Source organism: Saimiri boliviensis, chromosome 4 (assembly GCF_048565385.1).
Source record: "Saimiri boliviensis isolate mSaiBol1 chromosome 4, mSaiBol1.pri, whole genome shotgun sequence".
Lineage (NCBI taxonomy): Eukaryota > Metazoa > Chordata > Mammalia > Primates > Cebidae > Saimiri > Saimiri boliviensis.
Genome location: NC_133452.1, coordinates 99,179,254 through 99,198,784, shown reverse-complemented (window position 1 = coordinate 99,198,784; position 19,531 = coordinate 99,179,254). Strand labels below are relative to the sequence as shown.

General features: G+C 41.9%; 2 protein-coding genes across 4 annotated transcripts in view; one reads left to right on the top strand and one right to left on the bottom strand.

Annotated features, from left to right (window-relative positions):
• Positions 1–1,442: 1,442 nt before the first annotated feature.
• On the top strand, positions 1,443–14,464 carry TAF11 (TATA-box binding protein associated factor 11). 3 transcript variants are annotated; one of them, XM_010334048.3, is made up of 5 exons: positions 1,443–1,727; positions 6,884–7,032; positions 10,674–10,761; positions 10,987–11,083; positions 14,254–14,464. In XM_010334048.3, exons 1-5 carry the CDS (start codon positions 1,557–1,559, stop codon positions 14,319–14,321), a joined length of 573 nt encoding a protein of 190 aa, XP_010332350.1. In that variant the 5' UTR covers positions 1,443–1,556; the 3' UTR covers positions 14,322–14,464. The 3 variants fall into 3 exon arrangements, with proteins under 3 accessions (XP_010332350.1, XP_003923223.1, XP_010332351.1); XM_003923174.4 differs by lacking the exon at positions 14,254–14,464 and adding an exon at positions 13,033–13,972; XM_010334049.2 differs by lacking the exons at positions 10,987–11,083; positions 14,254–14,464 and adding an exon at positions 13,033–13,972.
• Positions 14,221–19,531, bottom strand: part of BLTP3A (bridge-like lipid transfer protein family member 3A) — a 94,879-nt gene continuing 89,568 nt past the window's right edge. Inside the window, exon 21 of the mRNA XM_003923173.4 lies at positions 14,221–19,425. Coding sequence (XP_003923222.3) covers positions 19,300–19,425 — 126 coding nt within the window. The 3' untranslated portion in view covers positions 14,221–19,299. The remainder of the gene's footprint in view (positions 19,426–19,531) is intronic.

Here is a 19,531-nt window from a genome sequence, read left to right as displayed (position 1 = left end):
CCTTGCTCACCTAGCTGGGCGGGGCTCCACGGACCAGCGCAGGTGGACTTCTCTGGGCCGATACAGGCCTCTGGGGGCATGGGGACAGCGCCTTGTGGGCCCCCATTGTACGGGTGGAAAGGGACAAACAGGCCCACCTGTACGTGCCTCCCGAAGTGCGTTCCTTCCCCAAAGGTTTTGGGAGCTCCTGGGACAGGAAATACGGTAATTCGTCCAGGCAGCTAGAAACAAAGAGATAAATATGGTAACGCGCACCTACATTTCCTAGGCCATTCTTTCAGCAAACACAAATTAAATATGTAGTAGGTGCGGGTATCTAGTCATACCTAGGTGAATAAAACGCCCTCCCCCTCGTACCTCAATGAGGGAGGAGAAGAAAGTTTTAAAATAGAAATATCCTCACCACTTCATTGATCCTCGCAGTACACGAAATAGTTCATTAAAAGTGAAACGTTCAAAGGAGACACCTTCCTCTCTTCAAGCTTTCCTGTTAGTTTTTTTTTGTTTGTTTGTTTGTTTGGTTTGTTTTGTTTTGTTTTTTGAGACGGAGTTTCGCTCTTTCCAGGCTGGAGTGCAATGGCGTGGTCTCGGCTCACCGCAACCTCCGCCTCCTGGGTTCAGGCAATTCTCCTGCCTCAGCCTCCTGAGTAGCTGGGATTACAGGCACGCGCCACCACGCCCAGCTAGTTTTTTGTATTTTTAGTAGAGACGGGGTTTCACCATGTTGACCAGGATGGTCTCGATCTCTCGACCTTGTGATCCACCCGCCTCGGCCTCCCAAAGTCCTGTTAGTTTTGATGAGATTAACCAAAGTGATAGAAAAGTGTCAGGTTTGTAGAAATCAACCTCAATCTTGAGTACTGGCGAACTGAAAAAAAATCATTTAATTCGGTAGAAATTACGTGTGTTTTGTTCCCTGGTATTAACACTGTTTCTAAATCGAAGTACGTAGTCAATAGTTGTGGATGAATAAATGAATTGGATAAATTCTGCTCAAGCTATATGACTTTTTGTTGTTGTTGTTGTTGTTAAGGTGCTTGCGGAATGCAGGGGAAATGCTAGCAATTCCATGTACACACGGGCCCGTAAAAATATACAAGGTTGAGTCCCTGCCTGAAAGTTTGCCAATCCCCGGTAGCCTCATTCCACGACACCGCCATAAAACGGAACTGAGTTTTTTCCCCAGTCCCCCAACTTTACTCTGAGGGGTTAAAGAAGGGATTAACTGACATTGCATTTTTAGATAGGCGAAAATGAAAAACTTCTTTAGTAAACAAAACTGCGCTCCTTCACAAGTGCTGGTTTCCTAGTGAGGAGGATCCACAATATGAACTCTTTACGTCCAATAATCCCGCTCCCCACTGTTGCCAACCCAAAGTTAAAATGAGTCAAGTCTCCTCTACGCGCGCCTCAAAATGACCCCTCAGGAGAGCGGTAGGGGTGATGTCATCGCGGCGCGACTACAGGAAGTAAGATCCTGTCCGGTGCAGCTCGGGCTTCCGAGCTCCAGCCTCTGACGGTACTACGGTCTCCTCTCCCCTCCAATCCTATCCGCGATGGACGATGCCCGCGAGTCGCCCACCGACAAAGGTGGAGAGACAGGGGAGTCGGATGAGACGGTCGCTGCGCCCGGGGACCCGGGGGCTACTGACACGGATGGAATCCCAGAGGAAACTGACGGAGACGCAGATGCGGACTTAAAAGAAGCTGCAGCGGAGGAAAGCGAGGTAGGAAGAGATGTGTTGATGAGGCTGGAGGAATACCCAGAGATTGTGTTACTGGCTGCTCGCTGGGCTTCTGGTAGTCCCTCCCAAGTTACGAGAACTCGAATTCACTAGAATTCCCTCCAGATCGTTGATCTTGAAGGGGAAGAGAGAAGACGACCAAACAAAACTCCAGTGCTGGTTCGGTTCCAGAGGCCCAAGCACTGTGTTAATATTTTTGGTCTTGTCTTCAGGGATTAAAGCCACTTCTAAGGGAGTTTTAGTAGCTTGTTGGCTTTCGTGGTGAGGAAGTTGGGATCCGATGTTACACTGAGACGTAGTGCAAGAGCTAAAACCCAGGATTCATAGCACCCATTTCACCGCAATCTGGTTCCTCTTAGATGTTAAGACAATTTTTGTCTTTACAGGGAGGAAGGTCGATCAGACCTGTCAAAGGGAGATAGATTTTTATAGAGTTACAGGTTAAATCGTGTTATTACCCTCTTGACTTGTAACTGGTACCGGTGACCTGGATGCTAATGATCAGAGATAAATAGATAGATAGATGCTGATGATCAGAGATAGATAGATAGATTTTTAAATTTTATTTATTTTGTTAATTTTTGAGACGGAATCTCGCTCTGTCACCCAGGCTGAAGTGCAGTGGCGCGATCTCAGCTCCCTGCAACCTCCGCCTCCCAGGTTCACGTGATTCTTCTGCTCGGCCTCCCAAATAGCTGGGATTACAGGCGCACACCACTATGCCTGCCTAATGTTTTGTATTTTTAGTAGAGATGGGGTTTCACTATGTTGACCAGGCTGGTCTCGAGCTCCTGACCTCGTGATCTACCTGTCTTGGCCTCCCAAAGTTCTGGGATTACAAGCGTGAGCCACCGCGCCAGGCGATCAGGGATTTCTGTAGCATAAAAACACCAGATTCAATTGATGGGTCTGGTGTTTTTATGTTACAGAGAGTTCAGCAGTATTGCCTAGCTGAGCATCGGTCCGGACCAGAAACTCATCGTTCTCTGGATTCCATTTCTAGAAGTAGAATTTTGGGGTTTAAGAGCCAAAAGGAAATTAAGAGATTGTGGGGTGAACAGTAGTTTAGATGGAAATAACCTTTCAGAGCGTAAAGTTGCATCAAAATATATAAAGTAAAACTTTTAGAAAAAGAAAATTTGACAAAAGTATTTTAAGGCAGTTTTTTGTTTTGTTTTGTTTTGTTTTGAGACAAGATAACGCTCTTTCACCCAGTCTGGAGTGCCAGGGCACAGTCTCTGCCTCCTGGACTCAAGCAATCCTCCTACCTCAGCCTCCCCAGTAGCTGGGACTACAGGCATGCTCCACCACACTCAGCTAAATTTTTTTAAAACATTGTTTTGATAGAGACACAGTCTCACTATGTTGCCCAGTCTGGTCTTGAACTCTTTGGGCTCAAGCAATCTTCTCGCCTTAGCCTCCCAAAGTGCTAGGATTACAGGTGGGAGCCACCATGCCTGGCCAAGAAGGAAACTTTAAAACGGGTGTCAAGGACAGCAAGGATTTGAATAATTAGTCTAGTACACTAGAGAGCTCACTATATATATAAATTTGCACTGAACAGAGGTTAAAATTATGATGTTTCTGAAACACTTTTAAAAATCGATGATGTACAAGACCACAAAGAAAAATATCAATTTTTTTTTTTTTTTTTTTTTTTGAGACGGAGTTTCGCCCTTGTTACCCAGGCTGGAGTGCAATGGCGCGATCTCGGCTCACCGCAACCTCCGCCTCCTGGGTTCAGGCAATTCTCCTGCCTCAGCCTCCTGAGTAGCTGGGATTACAGGCACGTGCCACCATGCCCAGCTAATTTTTTGCACTTTTAGTAGAGACGGGGTTTCACCATGTTGACCAGGATGGTCTCGATCTGTTGACCTTGTGATCCACCCGCCTCGGCCTCCCAAAGTGCTGGGATTACAGGCTTGAGCCACCGCGCCCGGCCTATCAATTCTTAAAAGTAGAAATCATAACAGGCCACATCTTGTTAATGCAATGCATTAAACTTGAAATTAACTACAGAAAGCTTCTCTTTCACCAAAAAAGAACTAATCCCCTAGAAATTTTAAACTTAAAAATAGCCTTTAGACTAAAGAAGACTTTATCAAATTCTATGGGATTTGGGCAAAGCTTTATTTAAAGAAAAATTTATAACCTTACATATTTTTATTAACAACCAGAAGATATTGTAAATAAGCACCTGACTCAAGAAACCAGAAAAAGGGCCTAGCAGGGTGAATCACGCTTGCAGGCCTAGCTACCTGGCAGGCTGATGCAGGAGATCACTTGAGACTGCAGTGAGCTGTGATCCAGCCTGGGCAACAGAGCGAGTATGAAGAAAAAAAAAACACATATAAAGAACAAAATAAATCAGAAGAGTGTAGGAACAAGGAGTTAATAAGGAGAGAAATAGACACTAATGAATTAGCCTTTAAAAAAAAATAAGAAATGATAAAATTAAAACTTGATTCTTTGAAATGTAAATGTACATTACAAAATATGGAAAGGCTATAGGCCCTAATATGGAGATATTTAAAGTTGTAAAGACATATAATGTTCAAGTTTAGGCCAAATAAATATGAAAATCTGAGAAAAATAGGTGTTTTTTTTTTCTTTTTTTTGAGACAGAGTCTTGCTCTGTTGCCAGGCTGGAGTGCAATGGCATGATCTCAGCTTACCACAACCTCTGCCACCCAGGTTCAGGTGATTCTCTGCCTCAGCTTCCCAAGTAGCTGGAAATACAGTTATGCGCCACCACGCCCAGCTAATTTTTCTATTTTTTTTTAGTAGAGACAGGGTTTCACCAAATTGGTCAGGATGGTCTCGATCTCCTGACCTTGTGATTTGCCTGCCTCAGCCTCCCAAAGTGCTGAGATTACAGGCATGAGCCACTACGTCCAGTCAATAGGTGATTTAAAAAAAAAAAAAAATACAAATCACCAAACTTGAAGCACAAAGAAGTTAGAAAACTTGTATATCTCAGTAACTAAAAAATAATTGAAAAGATTGTCAAAGATAGACTACCTTCATCCTACCTATTCCCATATTCTTGTATGAGTTTAAATTTGAATTCTTCTTAAGGAAAAGCTAGATCTCATTAATGAGTTTTGTAGTATACTTAAAATTCTACATTAAATCGGAGGGGATGAAGTTTCGATTTGGTTTTTATGGTTATTAAACAGGCAGTTTTTTAACTTTTATTTTAAGTTCAGGGGTGCATGTGCAGGATGTGTTTTACTACATAGGTAAATGTGTGTCATTGGGGTTTGTTGTACAGATTATTTCATCACCCGGGCATTAAGCCTAATATCCATTAGTTATTTTTCCTGATCCTTTCCCTCCTGCCACCCTTCACTCTCCCATAGACCCCAGTGTGTGTTCCTCTCTCTGTGTCCATGTGTTCTCATCATTTAGCTCCCACTTAGTAGTGAGAACATACAGTATTTGGTTTTCTGTTCCTGCATTAGTTTGCTGAAGATAATGGACTCCAGCTCCATCCATGTTCCTGCAAAGGCCATGATCTCCTTTTTTACGGCTGTATAGTATTCCACAGTATATACTGGAGTACATTTTCTTTATCCAGTCTATTACTGATGGGCATTTAAGCTGATTCCATGTCTTTGCTATTGTGAATAGCACTGCAATGAACATAAGTGTGCATGTGTCTTTATAATAGAACAATTTATATTCCTTTGGGTATATACCCAGTAATGGGATTGCTAGGTCGAATGGTAATTCCTTCTTTAGTTCTTTGAGGAATTGTCATACTGCCTTCCTCAATGGTGAACTCATTTATGCTCCAACCAACAGTTTAAAAGCTTTCCTTTGCCTCCACAGCCTCAGCAGTATCTGTTACTTTTTGACTTTTGAATAATAGCCATTCTGACTGGTGTGAGATGGTACCTTTTTTTTTTTTTTTTTTTTTTAAGACGGGGTTTCACCACGTTGGTCAGTCTGGTCTCGAACTCCTGACCTCAGGTGATCCACCCGCCTCAGCCTCCCAAATTGCTGGGATTACAGGCGTGAGCCACTGTGCCCGGCTGAGATGGTATCTCTTTATAGTTTTTGTTTGTTTGTTTTGAGATGGAATTTTTGCTCTTTTTGCCCAGGCTGGAGTGCAATGACATAATCTCGGCTCACCGTAACCTCCACCTCCTGGGTTCAAGTAATTCTCCTGCCTCAGCCTCCCCAGTAGCTGGGATTACAGACCACCACACGCAGCTAATTTTGTATTTTTAGTAGAGACGGGGTTTTACCATATTGGCCAGGCTGGTCTCAAACTCCTGACCTCAAGTGATCCACCTGCCTCGGCCTCCCCAAGTGCTGGGGTTACAGGCATGAGCCACTACGTCAGGCCTCAGTATGGTTTTGATTTGCATTTCTCTAATGATCAGTGATGCTGAGCTTTTTTTGTATGATTGTTGGCCACAAGTATGTCTTCTTTTGAGAAGTGTCTTTGCCTACTTGGGGTTGCCCACTTCGGATTTAAACAGGCATTTATTAAACATCCAGCATTAGTAAAATTGTGTTAAATGCCTATAGGGGAGAGATATAAATAATAAGAGACAAACCTATCTTCAAAAAGACTAGTAATGTGAAATAAATATTTGCATGAAACAGTAGGACAGAAAGATAAGAACGAAAGAGCACTACATGTGAGCAGCTCACTTGAAAGTTCCAAATAAACACTGTTTTGATGAGAAGAGGCCTCCTTTTTAATATTCTATATGGAATCAGCAGCAGTAAAGAGATCTGTAGATCTGGAGGCAGAAGAGCTGGCTGGATGGAGGGGACTTTGCTGACATCCCCTCTAAAGAATAAGGTCAGAATAGTGGGCCCATGGGGAGAGTGGTTTTCATGATCCTTGGCATTTCATTACCCTTGTAAACAGATACTGGAGCTGTGCTCATAGCTGGACTGGAAAACTAGATTATTTAGCGGGTTTTCTTTCCACAGCTGAGCTATAATCTTCCCTTAGGAGAGATACTGTATCATACACTTGATGGTACAGTCAGTTCCTAGAACTGAAAAACTACTCAATAAATGGATTTGTTATTTTGTAATAAGGATGATGTCTTCTTACTTTTCCCTAGCCTGGAAAGTAGGGCAAGTATATAATAGAGTTTCTTTCATCTTCCCAGCTCAAGAGTCAGGATGTCTCAGATTTAACAGCAGTTGAAAGGGAAGACTCATCATTACTTACTCCTGCAGCCAAAAAACTGAAAATAGATACCAAAGAAAAGAAAGAGAAGAAGCAGAAGGTAGACGAAGATGAGATTCAGAAGATGCAGTAAGTCACCTTCTTATCATTCCCCATCTCAAGGCTCTCACCTGACCACACAAATTTAATAAATTTTTCTTGGCCTTTTTTGTTCTTTTAAAAACTCAAAAGAAAATGAAATGATTAATGCCTTATGGCTGTGCATGGTGACTCACACTTGTAATCCCAACACTTTGGGAGGCCAAGATGGGAGGATCACTTGAAGGCCAAGTTTGAGACCAGCCTGGGCAACATAGTGAAACCCTATCTCTATACTATGTTTTATGTTATGTTATGTCATGTCATGTCTTGTTATATTATGTTTTTATTTTATTTTATTTATTTATTTATTTATTTATTTATTTATTTTGAGACGGAGTTTCACTCTTGTTACCCAGGCTGGAGTGCAATGGCGTGATCTCGGCTCACTGCAACCTCCGCCTCCTGGGTTCAGGCAATTCTCCTGCCTCAGCCTCCTGAGTAGCTGGGATTACAGGCATGTGCCACTATGCCCAGCTACTTTTTTTGTATTTTTAGTAGAGACGGGGTTTCACCATGTTGACCAGGATGGTCTCGATCTCTCGACCTCGTGATCCACCCGCCTCGGCCTCCCAAAGTGCTGGGATTACAGGCTTGAGCCACCACGCCCGGCTATTTTATATTTTTTTTGAGACAGAGTCTCACTGTGTCACCCACACTGGGGTGCAATGGCACAGTCTTAGCTCACTGCAGCCTCCACTTCCTGGGTTTAAGCAATTCTCATGCCTTAGCCTCCCAACTAGCTGGGACTACAGGGGTGCACCACCACGCCCAGGCTAGTTTTTGTATTTTTAGTAGCGACAGGGTTTCACTATGTTGGCCAGGCTGATCTTGAACTCATGACCTCAGGTGATCACCCTCGGCCTCCCAAAGTACTGGGATTACAGGCATGAGCTACCATGCCTGCCCTTCTTTTTATGTATTTATATTTTCTATGCTGTGACATAATCGTTTTGAAAAAAATTTTTTTTAAATAGAGGCCAAGCGCATTGGCTCATCCCTCTAATCCCAGCACTTTGGAAGGCTAAGGTGGGTGGATCACCTGAGGCCATGAGCTCAAGACCATCCTGGCCAACATGGTGAAACTCTGTCTCTACTAAAAAATACAAAAAATTAGACGGGGCGCCATGGCTTGTGCTTATAATCCCAGAACTTTGGGGGGCCAAGGCAGGCAGATCACCTGAGGTCAGGAATTCAAGACCAGCCTGGCCAACATGGTGAAACCCAGTCTCTACTAAAAATACAAAAATTAGACAGGCGTGGTGGCACATGCCTGTAATCCCAACCACTTGGGAGGCTGAGGCAGGAGAATCGCTTGAACCAGGACCCAGGAGGTGGTGGTTGCTGTGAGCAGAGAGCACGCCACTGCACTCCAGCTTGGGCAACAGAGTGAGACTCCGTCTTAAAAAAAAAAAAAAAAACACCGGGCGCAGTGGCTCACGCCTGTAATCCCAGCACTTTGGGAGGCCAAGGCGGGTGGATCACAAGGTCAAGAGATCGAGACCATCCTGGTCAACATGGTGAAATCCCATTTCTACTAAAAATACAAAAAAGTAGCTGGGCATGGTGGCACATGCCTGTAATCCGAGCTACTCAGGAGGCTGAGGCAGGAGAATTGCCTGAACCCAGGAGGCAGAGGTTGTGGTGAGCCAAGATCGCGCCATTGCACTCCAGCCTGGGTAACAAGAGCGAAACTCTGTCTCAAAAAAACAAACACACACACACACACACACACACACACACACACACACACACACGAATGCAAATTCAACAAATTAGCTGGGCGTGGTGGTGGGTGCCTGTAATCCTAACTATTCAGTAGGCTGAGGCAGGAGAATCACTTGAATCCAGGAGGCAGAGGCTGCAGTGAGCCAAGATCCTGCCACTACACTCTAGCTTGGGCAACAGAGCCAGACTCTCTTTCTAAAAGTTAGATGGATGGATGGATGGATAGATGGATGGATGGATGAATTGATGGATGGATGGATGGACGGATAGATAGATAGATAAAAGAAAAAAATCACTTTATCACAGAGATACATCCCGCTTATGTTAAAAGTTTCAAGAGAATCTTTATACATATATATCTATAAATATATTTTTTTTTCAAAAATGTCAAATACTCTCTTATAGCCTATTTTTTACATTAGATATGGTGAATATTTCCCATGTCACTAATTATACATCCAGGTCATAGTTTTCTTAGAAATGGAAATACCTTATTATATTTTTTGATTGTAAAAGTAGTATGGGCTCATTGCAAATAATTCAAAGAATACAGAAAAATAGAAAAAATTACCCAGATACTCACCACCCAGTGTTTACTCTAAGTATATAATATAGTTGGGTATAATATATGAACCTTTTCAATGCTTTTTTTTAGATGTTTGCTATGTATAGCTAAATATTTTCATGTCAGTAAATATGCTTATAAATCATCATTTTAATGGCTACATTGTATCCCATTACATTGTTGAACTATAATTTAACCAATCCCTGTAGTGGTTCTGGTTGGATTTTTTTTTTTCTTTTGACATTACGAGGAGGATCTTTGGACATATCTTTGCATACTTGTCCATTTCTTCCAATTACCTCTAGGAGGTGTAATTGCTAGTTCAAATAGTGTGAACATTTTCAAAGGCTTTTCATATGTATTTCCAAATTTCTCTCCAAAAAGGTATTCCAGTTCTCTGCCAGCATGTAGGGGTTTGTGCCCCGTATTCTAATAGCATTCTTTTTTTAATAGTGATCTGATTTGTGAAAAATGTTATCTATGAAAATAATATTTCCTTGGTTAATAATAAAGGTTGTTTCCCCCATGTTGATTGACCATTGGTATTTTTGTAAATTTCCTGTTCATATCCTTTGTTCATTTTCATAAATTGATATGGCCCCTTTATTCATTTGAAAGAATTCATTATACATTAAGGGTATTAACTGTTTCCATATATTTTGTAGACATTTCCCCTAAATCTGTTAATGTTGAAAACTACTGATTTGATTATAAATTTGTATATTGCCGGGTGCGGTGGCTCAAGCCTGTAATCCCAGCACTTTGGGAGGCCGAGGTGGGTGGATCACGAGGTCAAGAGATCGAGACCATCCTGGTCAACACGGTGAAACCCCGTCTCTACTAAAAATACAAAAAATTAGCTGGGCATGGTGGCACGTGCCTGTAATCCCAGCTACTCAGGAAGCTGAGGCAGGAGAATTGCCTGAACCCAGGAGGCGGAGGTTGCAGTGAGCTGAGATCCCGCCATTGCACTCCAGCCTGGGTAACAAGAACGAAACTCCGCCTCAAAATAAAATAAAATAAATTTGTATATTACATTTTTACTATCAGTATGAAATTCAGTAGAGTTGTGGAGATTGAGTCTAATGCTGAAAACATAGTCTGTATCGTATGATACAGTGACCCAATGTTGTTGTTTTCATTGTTCTTAAATGGTAAAAAGTTTTTATGTTTCCTCAAGTTTCTTAAAGGTAGAAGTGTTTTATCTTCATTCCTCAAGGTACCAAGCCTAATGCCATTAACCCCGTAAGAATTTATCTGTCTGAGACTTTTATTGACTTAATAATATCTTGAGTATTCATTCTTAAAAGTTAACTTAGTTACCTGCATCTTTGTTTAGAATCCTGGTTTCTTCTTTTTCTGAAGAGCAGCTGAACCGTTATGAAATGTATCGCCGCTCAGCTTTCCCTAAGGCAGCCATCAAAAGGGTAAGGATGGCCCACCACACTTCATTTCTATCATGCGTTAGAACGGAACTCAAGAGCCATGTTTATTGGCATTTGAAGTGAGGTGTTAGACAAGTCAGTGAATTATTTAGGTGAGGGAAAAAAATGTCCCCCAGTTATCTAACCTTTTTCTGTGAATTAATTGGTACTGTGTTCAAAGCCAGTCTTTGACTATCATAATCACGGAGTCTTTGTCCTTCTTTCAAGCTGATCCAGTCCATCACTGGCACCTCTGTGTCTCAGAATGTTGTTATTGCTATGTCTGGTATTTCCAAGGTCTTCGTCGGAGAGGTGGTAGAAGAAGGTGAGTAGCGTTGGTTACAAATACTGGATTGTACCTGTGGTGATCTTATTTTTAAGAATATCTATACAAAGGAACTTATTAGAGCACCTGTACAAGTACTTATTTGCACTTGAAGTTGACCAAGTAGGGAGCCCTGTATTCAGGAGAACAGGACCATTATTCCTTACAAGTTTCAATAACAGATGGCAAGGAACCATCTGGGAAATCCCCTCTCTGATTCCTTTCCTCAGCCCAGGATGACAGAAGTAGATTTTTTTTTTTTTTTTTTTTTTTTTTTTTTGAGATGGAGTTTCGCTCGTTACCCAGGCTGGAGCGCAATGGTGCGATCTTTCACCACAACCTCTGCCTCCTGTGTTCAGGCAATTCTCCTGCCTCAGCCTCTTGAATAGCTGGGATTACAGGCGTGTGCCACCATGCCCAGCTAATTTTTTGTATTTTTAGTAGAGACGGGGTTTCACCATGTTGACCAGGATGGTCTCGATCTCTTGACCTTGTGATCCACCCACGTTGGTCTCCCAAAGCGCTGGGATTACAGGCTTGAGCCACCACGCCTGGCCTAGAAATAGATTTTTTTTCTTCTCCAGTGGACTTGGCTCATTTCTGCTGCCAAAAGTAAAGATATAAGAAAAGCATTGTTTCCTATGATCCGTGTTAGAGGAAGTAAAAAAAAGAAAAGAAAAGAAAAGCAATCACAGAGCTGACCTGTGTGGGATGGTAAGTTGTCCCTAATGTTGTGATCCCTGGGAACTGCCCCCATTATTGAGTAAAAAGCCTGGCTGTTTCCCATTGCTACTCTAGCTGGTGAAATTTTTTATTTTTAAAGCAGGAGATAGATACTTTTAAATTATTACTGTTTTTTGAGACAGGGTCTCGCTCTTTTGCCCAAGCTGGAGTGCATGGCGTGATCTTTACTTTTTTTTAGTGTGTGTTTTTTTTTTTCTTTTACAAATCATAAATTAAGATGGTGTACAAAATGAGATGGTAACAGTGGTGTGATCATAGCTCACTACAACCTCAAAACTCCTGAACTCAAGGGATCCTCCTGCCTCAGCCTCCCAAGTAGCTGGGACTGTAGGCATGCACTACCACACCTGGCTAATTTTTATTTTTAGGTAGTTATTTTTTTGAGACAGGGTCTCACTGTGCTACCCAGGCTGGAGGGCAGTTGCAGATCATGGCCCACTGCAACAGCAGCTTCTGGGCTCAGGTGATCCTCCTGCCTCAGCCTCCTGAGTAGTTGGGACCACAGGTGCACACCACCACCCTGGCTAACTTTTTTATTTTTTTGTAAAGGCAATTTTTTTTTTTTTTTTTTTTTTTTTTTGAGACGGAGTTTCGCTCTTGTTACCCAGGCTGGAGTGCAATGGCGCCATCTCGGCTCACCGCAACCTCCGCCTCCTGGGTTCAGGCAATTCTCCTGCCTCAGCCTCCTGAGTAGCTGGGATTACAGGCACGTGCCACCATGCCCAGCTAATTTTTTGTATCTTTAGTTGAGACGGGGTTTCACCATGTTGACCAGGATGGTCTCGATCTCTGGACCTCGTGATCCACCCGCCTCGGCCTCCCAAAGTGCTGGGATTACAGGCTTGAGCCACCGCGCCCGGCGTAAAGGCAATGTTTTGCCATGTTGCCCAGGCTGGCCTCAAACTCCTGGGCTCAAGCAATCCTCCCACCTTGGCCTCCCTAACTGCTGGGGTTATAGGCATGAGCCATAGCATGTGGCCTATAGGAAATATCTTTTAAACTGTTGTCTATGATAAAGCCTGATATGAGATGTTATACTAAAACTAATGTGATACATTTTATAGCATTCTCTTAAAGTAAAAATGTTTTGGTTTATTTCCTCAGCAAGCTTAAGAAAGGTTAATGAGAATTACAGGACTCAAAAGGATTATGTGATTAGTCAATTCTTGTGTGATAATAAGACTTTCTCCTTACCCTCTGTTTAGCACTGGATGTGTGTGAGAAGTGGGGAGAAATGCCACCACTGCAACCCAAACATATGAGGGAAGCCGTTAGAAGGTTAAAGTCAAAAGGACAGATCCCTAACTCGAAGCACAAAAAAATCATCTTCTTCTAGACCAAAGTCTAGAAAGGCCTATTACTGACAGAAGAAGTACTGGTTCCAGACTTCCTATAAGACTGTCTGCTGGTGCTTTAGTATCTCAGTCCTCCAAGGATTCCATGATTTTAATCTCTCAAAACTCTGATTATTTGTCACATCTAGAAAGTATGTAGCCTGTTTGATACTTGCCTTGACTAAATTTTGGGACCTCTTGGGGCATTTTGAAGTATTTAACTGTCTTGGCCAGTTGGAATATGTGTGGGCCATAAACATCTTCTAGACAGGAGAACTGCTTTCAGAGAGAAAACCTTTCCAAGGGTTTTTTTTTTTTTTTTTTTCCCTTTTCTTTTTTTTTAGATAGGGTCTTGCTGTGTCACCCAGGCTGGAGTGCTGGAGTGCAGCGGCATGACTGCAGCCTTGAATTCCTGGGCTTAAGTGACGCTCCCACCTCAATCTCCTGAGTAGCTAGGACTACAGACACACACTACTGTGTCCAGTTAACTTATTTTTATTTTTTATGTACATGGGTCTTGCTTTGTTGCCCAGGCTGGTCATGAACTCTTGGCTTGAAGCAGTCCTCCTGCCTCAGCCTCCTTAAGTGCCAAGAGCTTTAATGGTTTCACATTGAAGCCTAAAGTTGCTAAGACTTCGTTTGTTTCTTACATCTGGTTTTAAGTAGATGAAACAACCAGAAACTTTTACTTGTGATACTCTATCATGAAGGACGTGGTAAAGGCAGGAATCGTGGAATAACTGGTGCTTGTAAACATTTAAGATTCTCCTGTGGATTTTGGTGAGTGATCATTAAACTGTTTTTCAACTTACCTTATGTGTATTCATTTTCTGTCTAGCTGGTTGTAATGGGAAGTTGATTATTTTCTGGTGTTCCAATACAACTGGTTTTAGCTATGAGTCCTTTTTCTAATAAAATCATTAAAAATTTATCTCATAAAAGAGTACTTTAAGCACTGTTAAAAACAATGTAATAATCTTCTCCCCCTAAAACAGAAGAAAATAAAAAATATAAAAGCCCATATATTTCAGATGCTTATCATCAGATATACGACAACCATTATGATTTAATAAATTTAATTTGTTTTTACAGGTGGTTCACAGAACCAGTACACTCAAGGTTTGACTAGATATTGCAACATTGAAATTTCCCAATACTGACCGGGATTCCAGTTCATCAGATACATTCTCATTGTTTTTCTCAAACAGAGGGGAATGAAGTGACCGTTTATTGACAGTAATTAGCAGTAATAAGGCTACTGTATGTAATTGGCAATCTCCAAGAATTTTTCCTCTCTACTGAAGCTGTTGTCTTGTGAAGCTTTCCTGAGCATGTCTTAGTAAAGATTCTAATTCTATTTAGCACCCTCAGTGGGGGAGACAGTTTGGACTCATGAAGGTGGGCAAATCTGACTTTTAGTATCTTACATTAAAACCCATGGCTTTAAACATGTACTTAGCCAATGAAGAAGACACTTCAGTGGGGCATTCCACAAAGAAATGCTTTAAGACTAAAGCTAAATCTTGACCAAAAATTAATAAACTGACAAAAAAAGATACTCTCAGCTCTAACAGAATTTTTTTTAGCAGTTGCAGGAACTATATCTATTGCAATTAGAGATATTGAATAAGGCTGAAACTTAATAAATAAGGGGGGAAGATCAAATCCCAAGTCTGGCCACTTAGCAAAGCCTCACTGTTAAAGGTTATCCGAGAGTGTTTCCCCTTGTGCCATGGGGAAAATAATTTCCATTCAATAGCTACTACCTTTACCTATCCAGAGGTTCAGGGGAATATTCCTATTCTGACAGAAGATAAGGGAGCAACTAGGTAAAGGCCTTAGTCTCTGAAAGGATAGTGCTTCACACCAGATTCTCTCTGAAACCGTTAATAATGACTATGATTAATCATGAGGCAATGACACAGCTTTTACTGTTCTTAAATAACCAGATGTCATCGAACTAACTTCTGTACCAAAGTTCAGTTGTTTCTATAGTTTTAATGATTTTACTCTGATTTTAGACGTTTAGGCAAATTTTAAATAAATGGCAGAGAAGAAAAAACTAGGGTAAAAGTTTAGAATGAAAAGTTCCCATGTTACTATGGCAATACTTAAAACTACCTTCTTTCCACTACTGCCCATCCCCCAACCCGTTTACCACTAAGGGGAAAGTAATCTAAGTGAGTTAAATGGAAGTGTTTAAGTTACAGGGTATGTGAGGGGTGGTGTTTGTTTATCCCTTGTATATTCCATATATGGGAGCCATTCCTTTCAGAACCATAAAAAAGGGGCATAAAGGTTGAGGCCCATGGCAAAATGAAGGTTAGATGAAATAGATGGTAAAAAGCAGATACCATGTGAATAGAACCCACTTGTTTTATATCAGGGAAACTAGGTTAATTATTCCAATGAGCTGAAAACAGAATTTGGGATTGATAGCCATCTAGGCAGCCCAGTTAAAGAGAAGATTTAAACTCAAGTCCATACACACTAAAGCATATTCCCAGCACAGACATGTAAACAGGAAATGTAGACAATCATGGATAATACATAGTTGTAAATGCTTCACAGCTGAAATGGTAATGTTCAGTCGCTGAAGTCTTTGAGGGATAGTGGTGCTATCTCTCCAGACATTTTCTTGAGGTATTGTTATTTCTTGTTCCAAGTCTTGCAGCTCTAAGGCAGAAATCATAAGCAGCCCAAAAGGGCTGACACTGCTACTTTTCCCTTGCATATTTTCCTTTACACTTATCCTGAGGACTACCACTCATTCACATTTCTTCATTATGAACAGAAATATGAAATTAGGCAAGTTGATTTTTACTAAAATCCCATAGGATAACCCCTATCACATTTCCTGAGGATTTCAAGACACAATGGCCAAAGCTGCCACATGAAGAAAGCCAGAAATTCTAAGGCTCCATTTGTCACATAGACAAGAGCTCTAGACTCCTTCAGAGAGCCCAGAGGCCTAACTGAGCTCCGGCCATTAAGAGGTTAGCCTTGGTCCTTAATGGGTATGTTTTTACTGTCACCCTACAAGCACAAGTGTAGGTAAAGGTATACCAAGAAATGCCTCTTAGACATTTTCTTTGCATGGAGGGATGCCAGAGGAATATGGTAGGTGGGGGTAGAAGGGGCTGAGAAGAGAATCAGAATATGATTTTTAACCAATTCAGCTGAGCATAAGGTTGAATAAATATATTTTCCAGCTACGAGATCTCCCTCCTCCCCCTTCAAGAACATTAGAGATGCCATACTTAAGACCAGTGATCCATTCAGATCAACATTCTGCCTTTGAAAGAGGCATTTAGGAGTAGTTTGTCAAGGGACACAGTTGCCCTCTCAGTTGTATATTATCAAGTAACCCTACTTTTCTATAATCCTTGTAGAAGGCCGTCATGCAAGGATTCCTCATACACCTGCATCCATGTAGTTTCTGCTGGCATCACTTCTTAGACAATGAGCCCCTTACATTTCTGATTTGCTATGAGAGGTGCTTTTCTTACCTAGGGCTATGAGATAGACCCCTAGAGCTAGTAGTGCAGGACCAGGTCCTTGCTCTGGATTGGATATTTGATCTAACTCCCCTTGGCTTTCATCTTTGCAGGACAGCGTCTGTATTTTAAAAACGTGTCCTCATATGGATATACCTCCACCCCCGATAATTTTTGCTGTTCTCTTAACCTTTCCTCCATCATATTTCTTGTAAATAAGGTCAGTAGAAACACAGATAGTTCGATCAAGACATATCCATGATTTTGTATAAACCACTGTTCTCTGTTGTCTCCAAAAGTCCTTCCTGGTGATGCCCACAGGGCAATTAGGCTTTTAGCCACAGCATCACATTGATCTCTCCTCCCCTCAGCAATGCTTCAGTTTCTTTCCTGAGTTCTAATAGCATTCAGGTGTATCAATTGGTAATTCTTCCATAAATACATTTCCTTATACTATGTTGAACCTCACCTGTCAATTTTCTGAGTATTCTCAGCACTGCTTATTGTAACCTTTCTCTGGTTTTCTGTTTTTTAAACCACTTCTAGTCTACCTTTCACTGCCTGGAAGTAGTGACATTTGATTTCATAGTAAAATCCTACTTTTGGGTTATCTATAAAAATTTTAAATAAGGTTGAACCAAGCATCAAACCTTAGGTAACTTCCTATTAGCATTTTCTCCAGAAGGATGTTTCTTTGTTCCTAAGTCTCTATTTCTTTTTTTTTTTTTTTCCTTGAGACGGAGTTTCGCTCTTGTTACCCAGGCTGGAGTGCAATGGCGCGTTCTCGGCTCACCGCAACCTCCATCTCCTGGGTTTGGGCAATTCTCCTGCCTCAGCCTCCTAGCTGGGATTACAGGCACACGCCACCATGCCCAGCTAATTTTTTGTATTTTTAGTAGAGACGGGGTTTCACCATGTTGACCGGGATGGTCTTGATCTCTTGACCTCGTGATCCACCCACCTCGGCCTCCCAAAGTGCTGGGATTACAGGCGTGAGCCACCGCGCCCGGCTCCCTAAGTCTCTATTTCTAAAGCATGAAAAATTCCCACCATCCCATAGTAACTGCTGCTTCAAAATTTGCCTTAGTAAAGAAACTTAACAAAAGTCCTTTAAAAGTCTGAACAAGTTAAGTCCTGTTCCTTGGTGAATACATTTTTTTTTTTCCTAGTCAAGTGAAGCATTGAGAGTGGAGAAGGAACAAAGAAATCTATGATTGGCTGTGATCAATTAGTTATAAACACCACTGCAATTACATGTTTCTTTTTATCCTCATCAAACTAGAGTATGCAAGTCAAGCATAATTTCCCATAAAAAAAAACCTTTTCACCTTTCCTTCAATAAGTCATGTATGGTCAAGACTTTAGTAACATCACTAAATCACTATTTTACCATCTTGCCAAGTAAAGGTAAGTGAGCTGATGAACTTCTGTCCAATCAACACAGCTTCAAGTGTATCACAGGGCATTATGAATGAAGGGATAGTGTCAGAGAAGAATTCAAAAGAAAGGGGGAAAGAGCTCTTTTATAGGGCAGGGGGCAAAACCTAGCTGGGTTGAAGGATTTTTTTGTTTTTCTCACTTGAGTCAAAAATACATGATTTTAAAAAGCCACAGTGATGGAGGGAAGTGAGAGGCAACAGGTTGAGCTGTTTATATAAAAGTTTAAAACATTTTCAGTTCCCAAACCACCAAGTGCTGAGTAGAGAAAGGGTAAAGTCACAGAGCTGGGAAAGCAGATATGCCAGGGACTCCAGGAAGATAGAAAAGCCACTCAGCACAGGTGGGGAAGACATGCAGGACTCCAGGTGGACAACAGGGGGCTCAGAAGCAAGCTCCTCCACTGACCCCCGGCATATCATGCCACCAACCTAGGTCAGAGTCGGAAACTTTTTCTTGATTTAAATTTCAAATAAGTTGTATTATAAAAGGGAAGGATTAAATGACTGAACCACTACTGTTGTTTACTTTCTACCACAGCATCACAATGATCAACGTGTAACAGAAAGGAAGCTTAACCTGGAAAAATCTGATTGTGTTATCAGCCAAATTGATATGAGCTTGGTTCCTTTTCCCAGAAAGGCAGAGTCCAGGTCTCCCTTATTCTTGTGCCTCTCCTGCCGCCTTCCCCCACACTGCTTTGCTGGGCTATTTCCCGTTCCACTCTACTACCATGGCCAAAGCTCAGGCCAAGGACTTCTCAGGTCTGGGAAGCTCTGGGACATGGAATCTTTGGTGGCTCTGTGGGTGACCGAGGAGGTGGGTACTTTCGCTTGTTCACACAGACTTGTGAAGGAAGCAAATGTCCCTGCCATGAAACCATGAGGTGAAATGGCCCTACAGTGTTGAGAAGATTCCACCTAATATGCAGAGGGCCAAAAGGCTTTATACAGGCAAGACATGATACTTGTGCCACACACAGGGCAAGCCCCAGTTTTCTGGGATACAGTCATGCTTTGCCCTTGTCTTCCATCCAGGTTAGAACAGCTAGTGGAAAGCACACCCACACAAGTCAAGTGAGCGCTCCCCAGTCCATCTGGCATCCATAGTGACTTATTCAGCACTGGACAGTGCCCTCTGTCATAGGTGGTGCTATTGCTGGTGATGGCCTCTCTCCTTGGCACAGATGGCTGAACCACTGGTTTCAGAGCTCAAAGAAGGGGTTATATTTCCTAATCTCCTGAAGTAGTTTTTCTTTATCCTGGTTGGCATTGGCCAATGCTTGTTTAGTTTCTATAAGTTCTTTTTGTAGGATAGGCAGTTCTTTCACCTGAGGAACAATAAGTAGTTCACAGTTAAACATGGTAATATCACCTTGCAACAACAGCCAGTAAAGGAAACAGGGAGGAAGAGTTCGTGCAGAAAAATCCACAAGT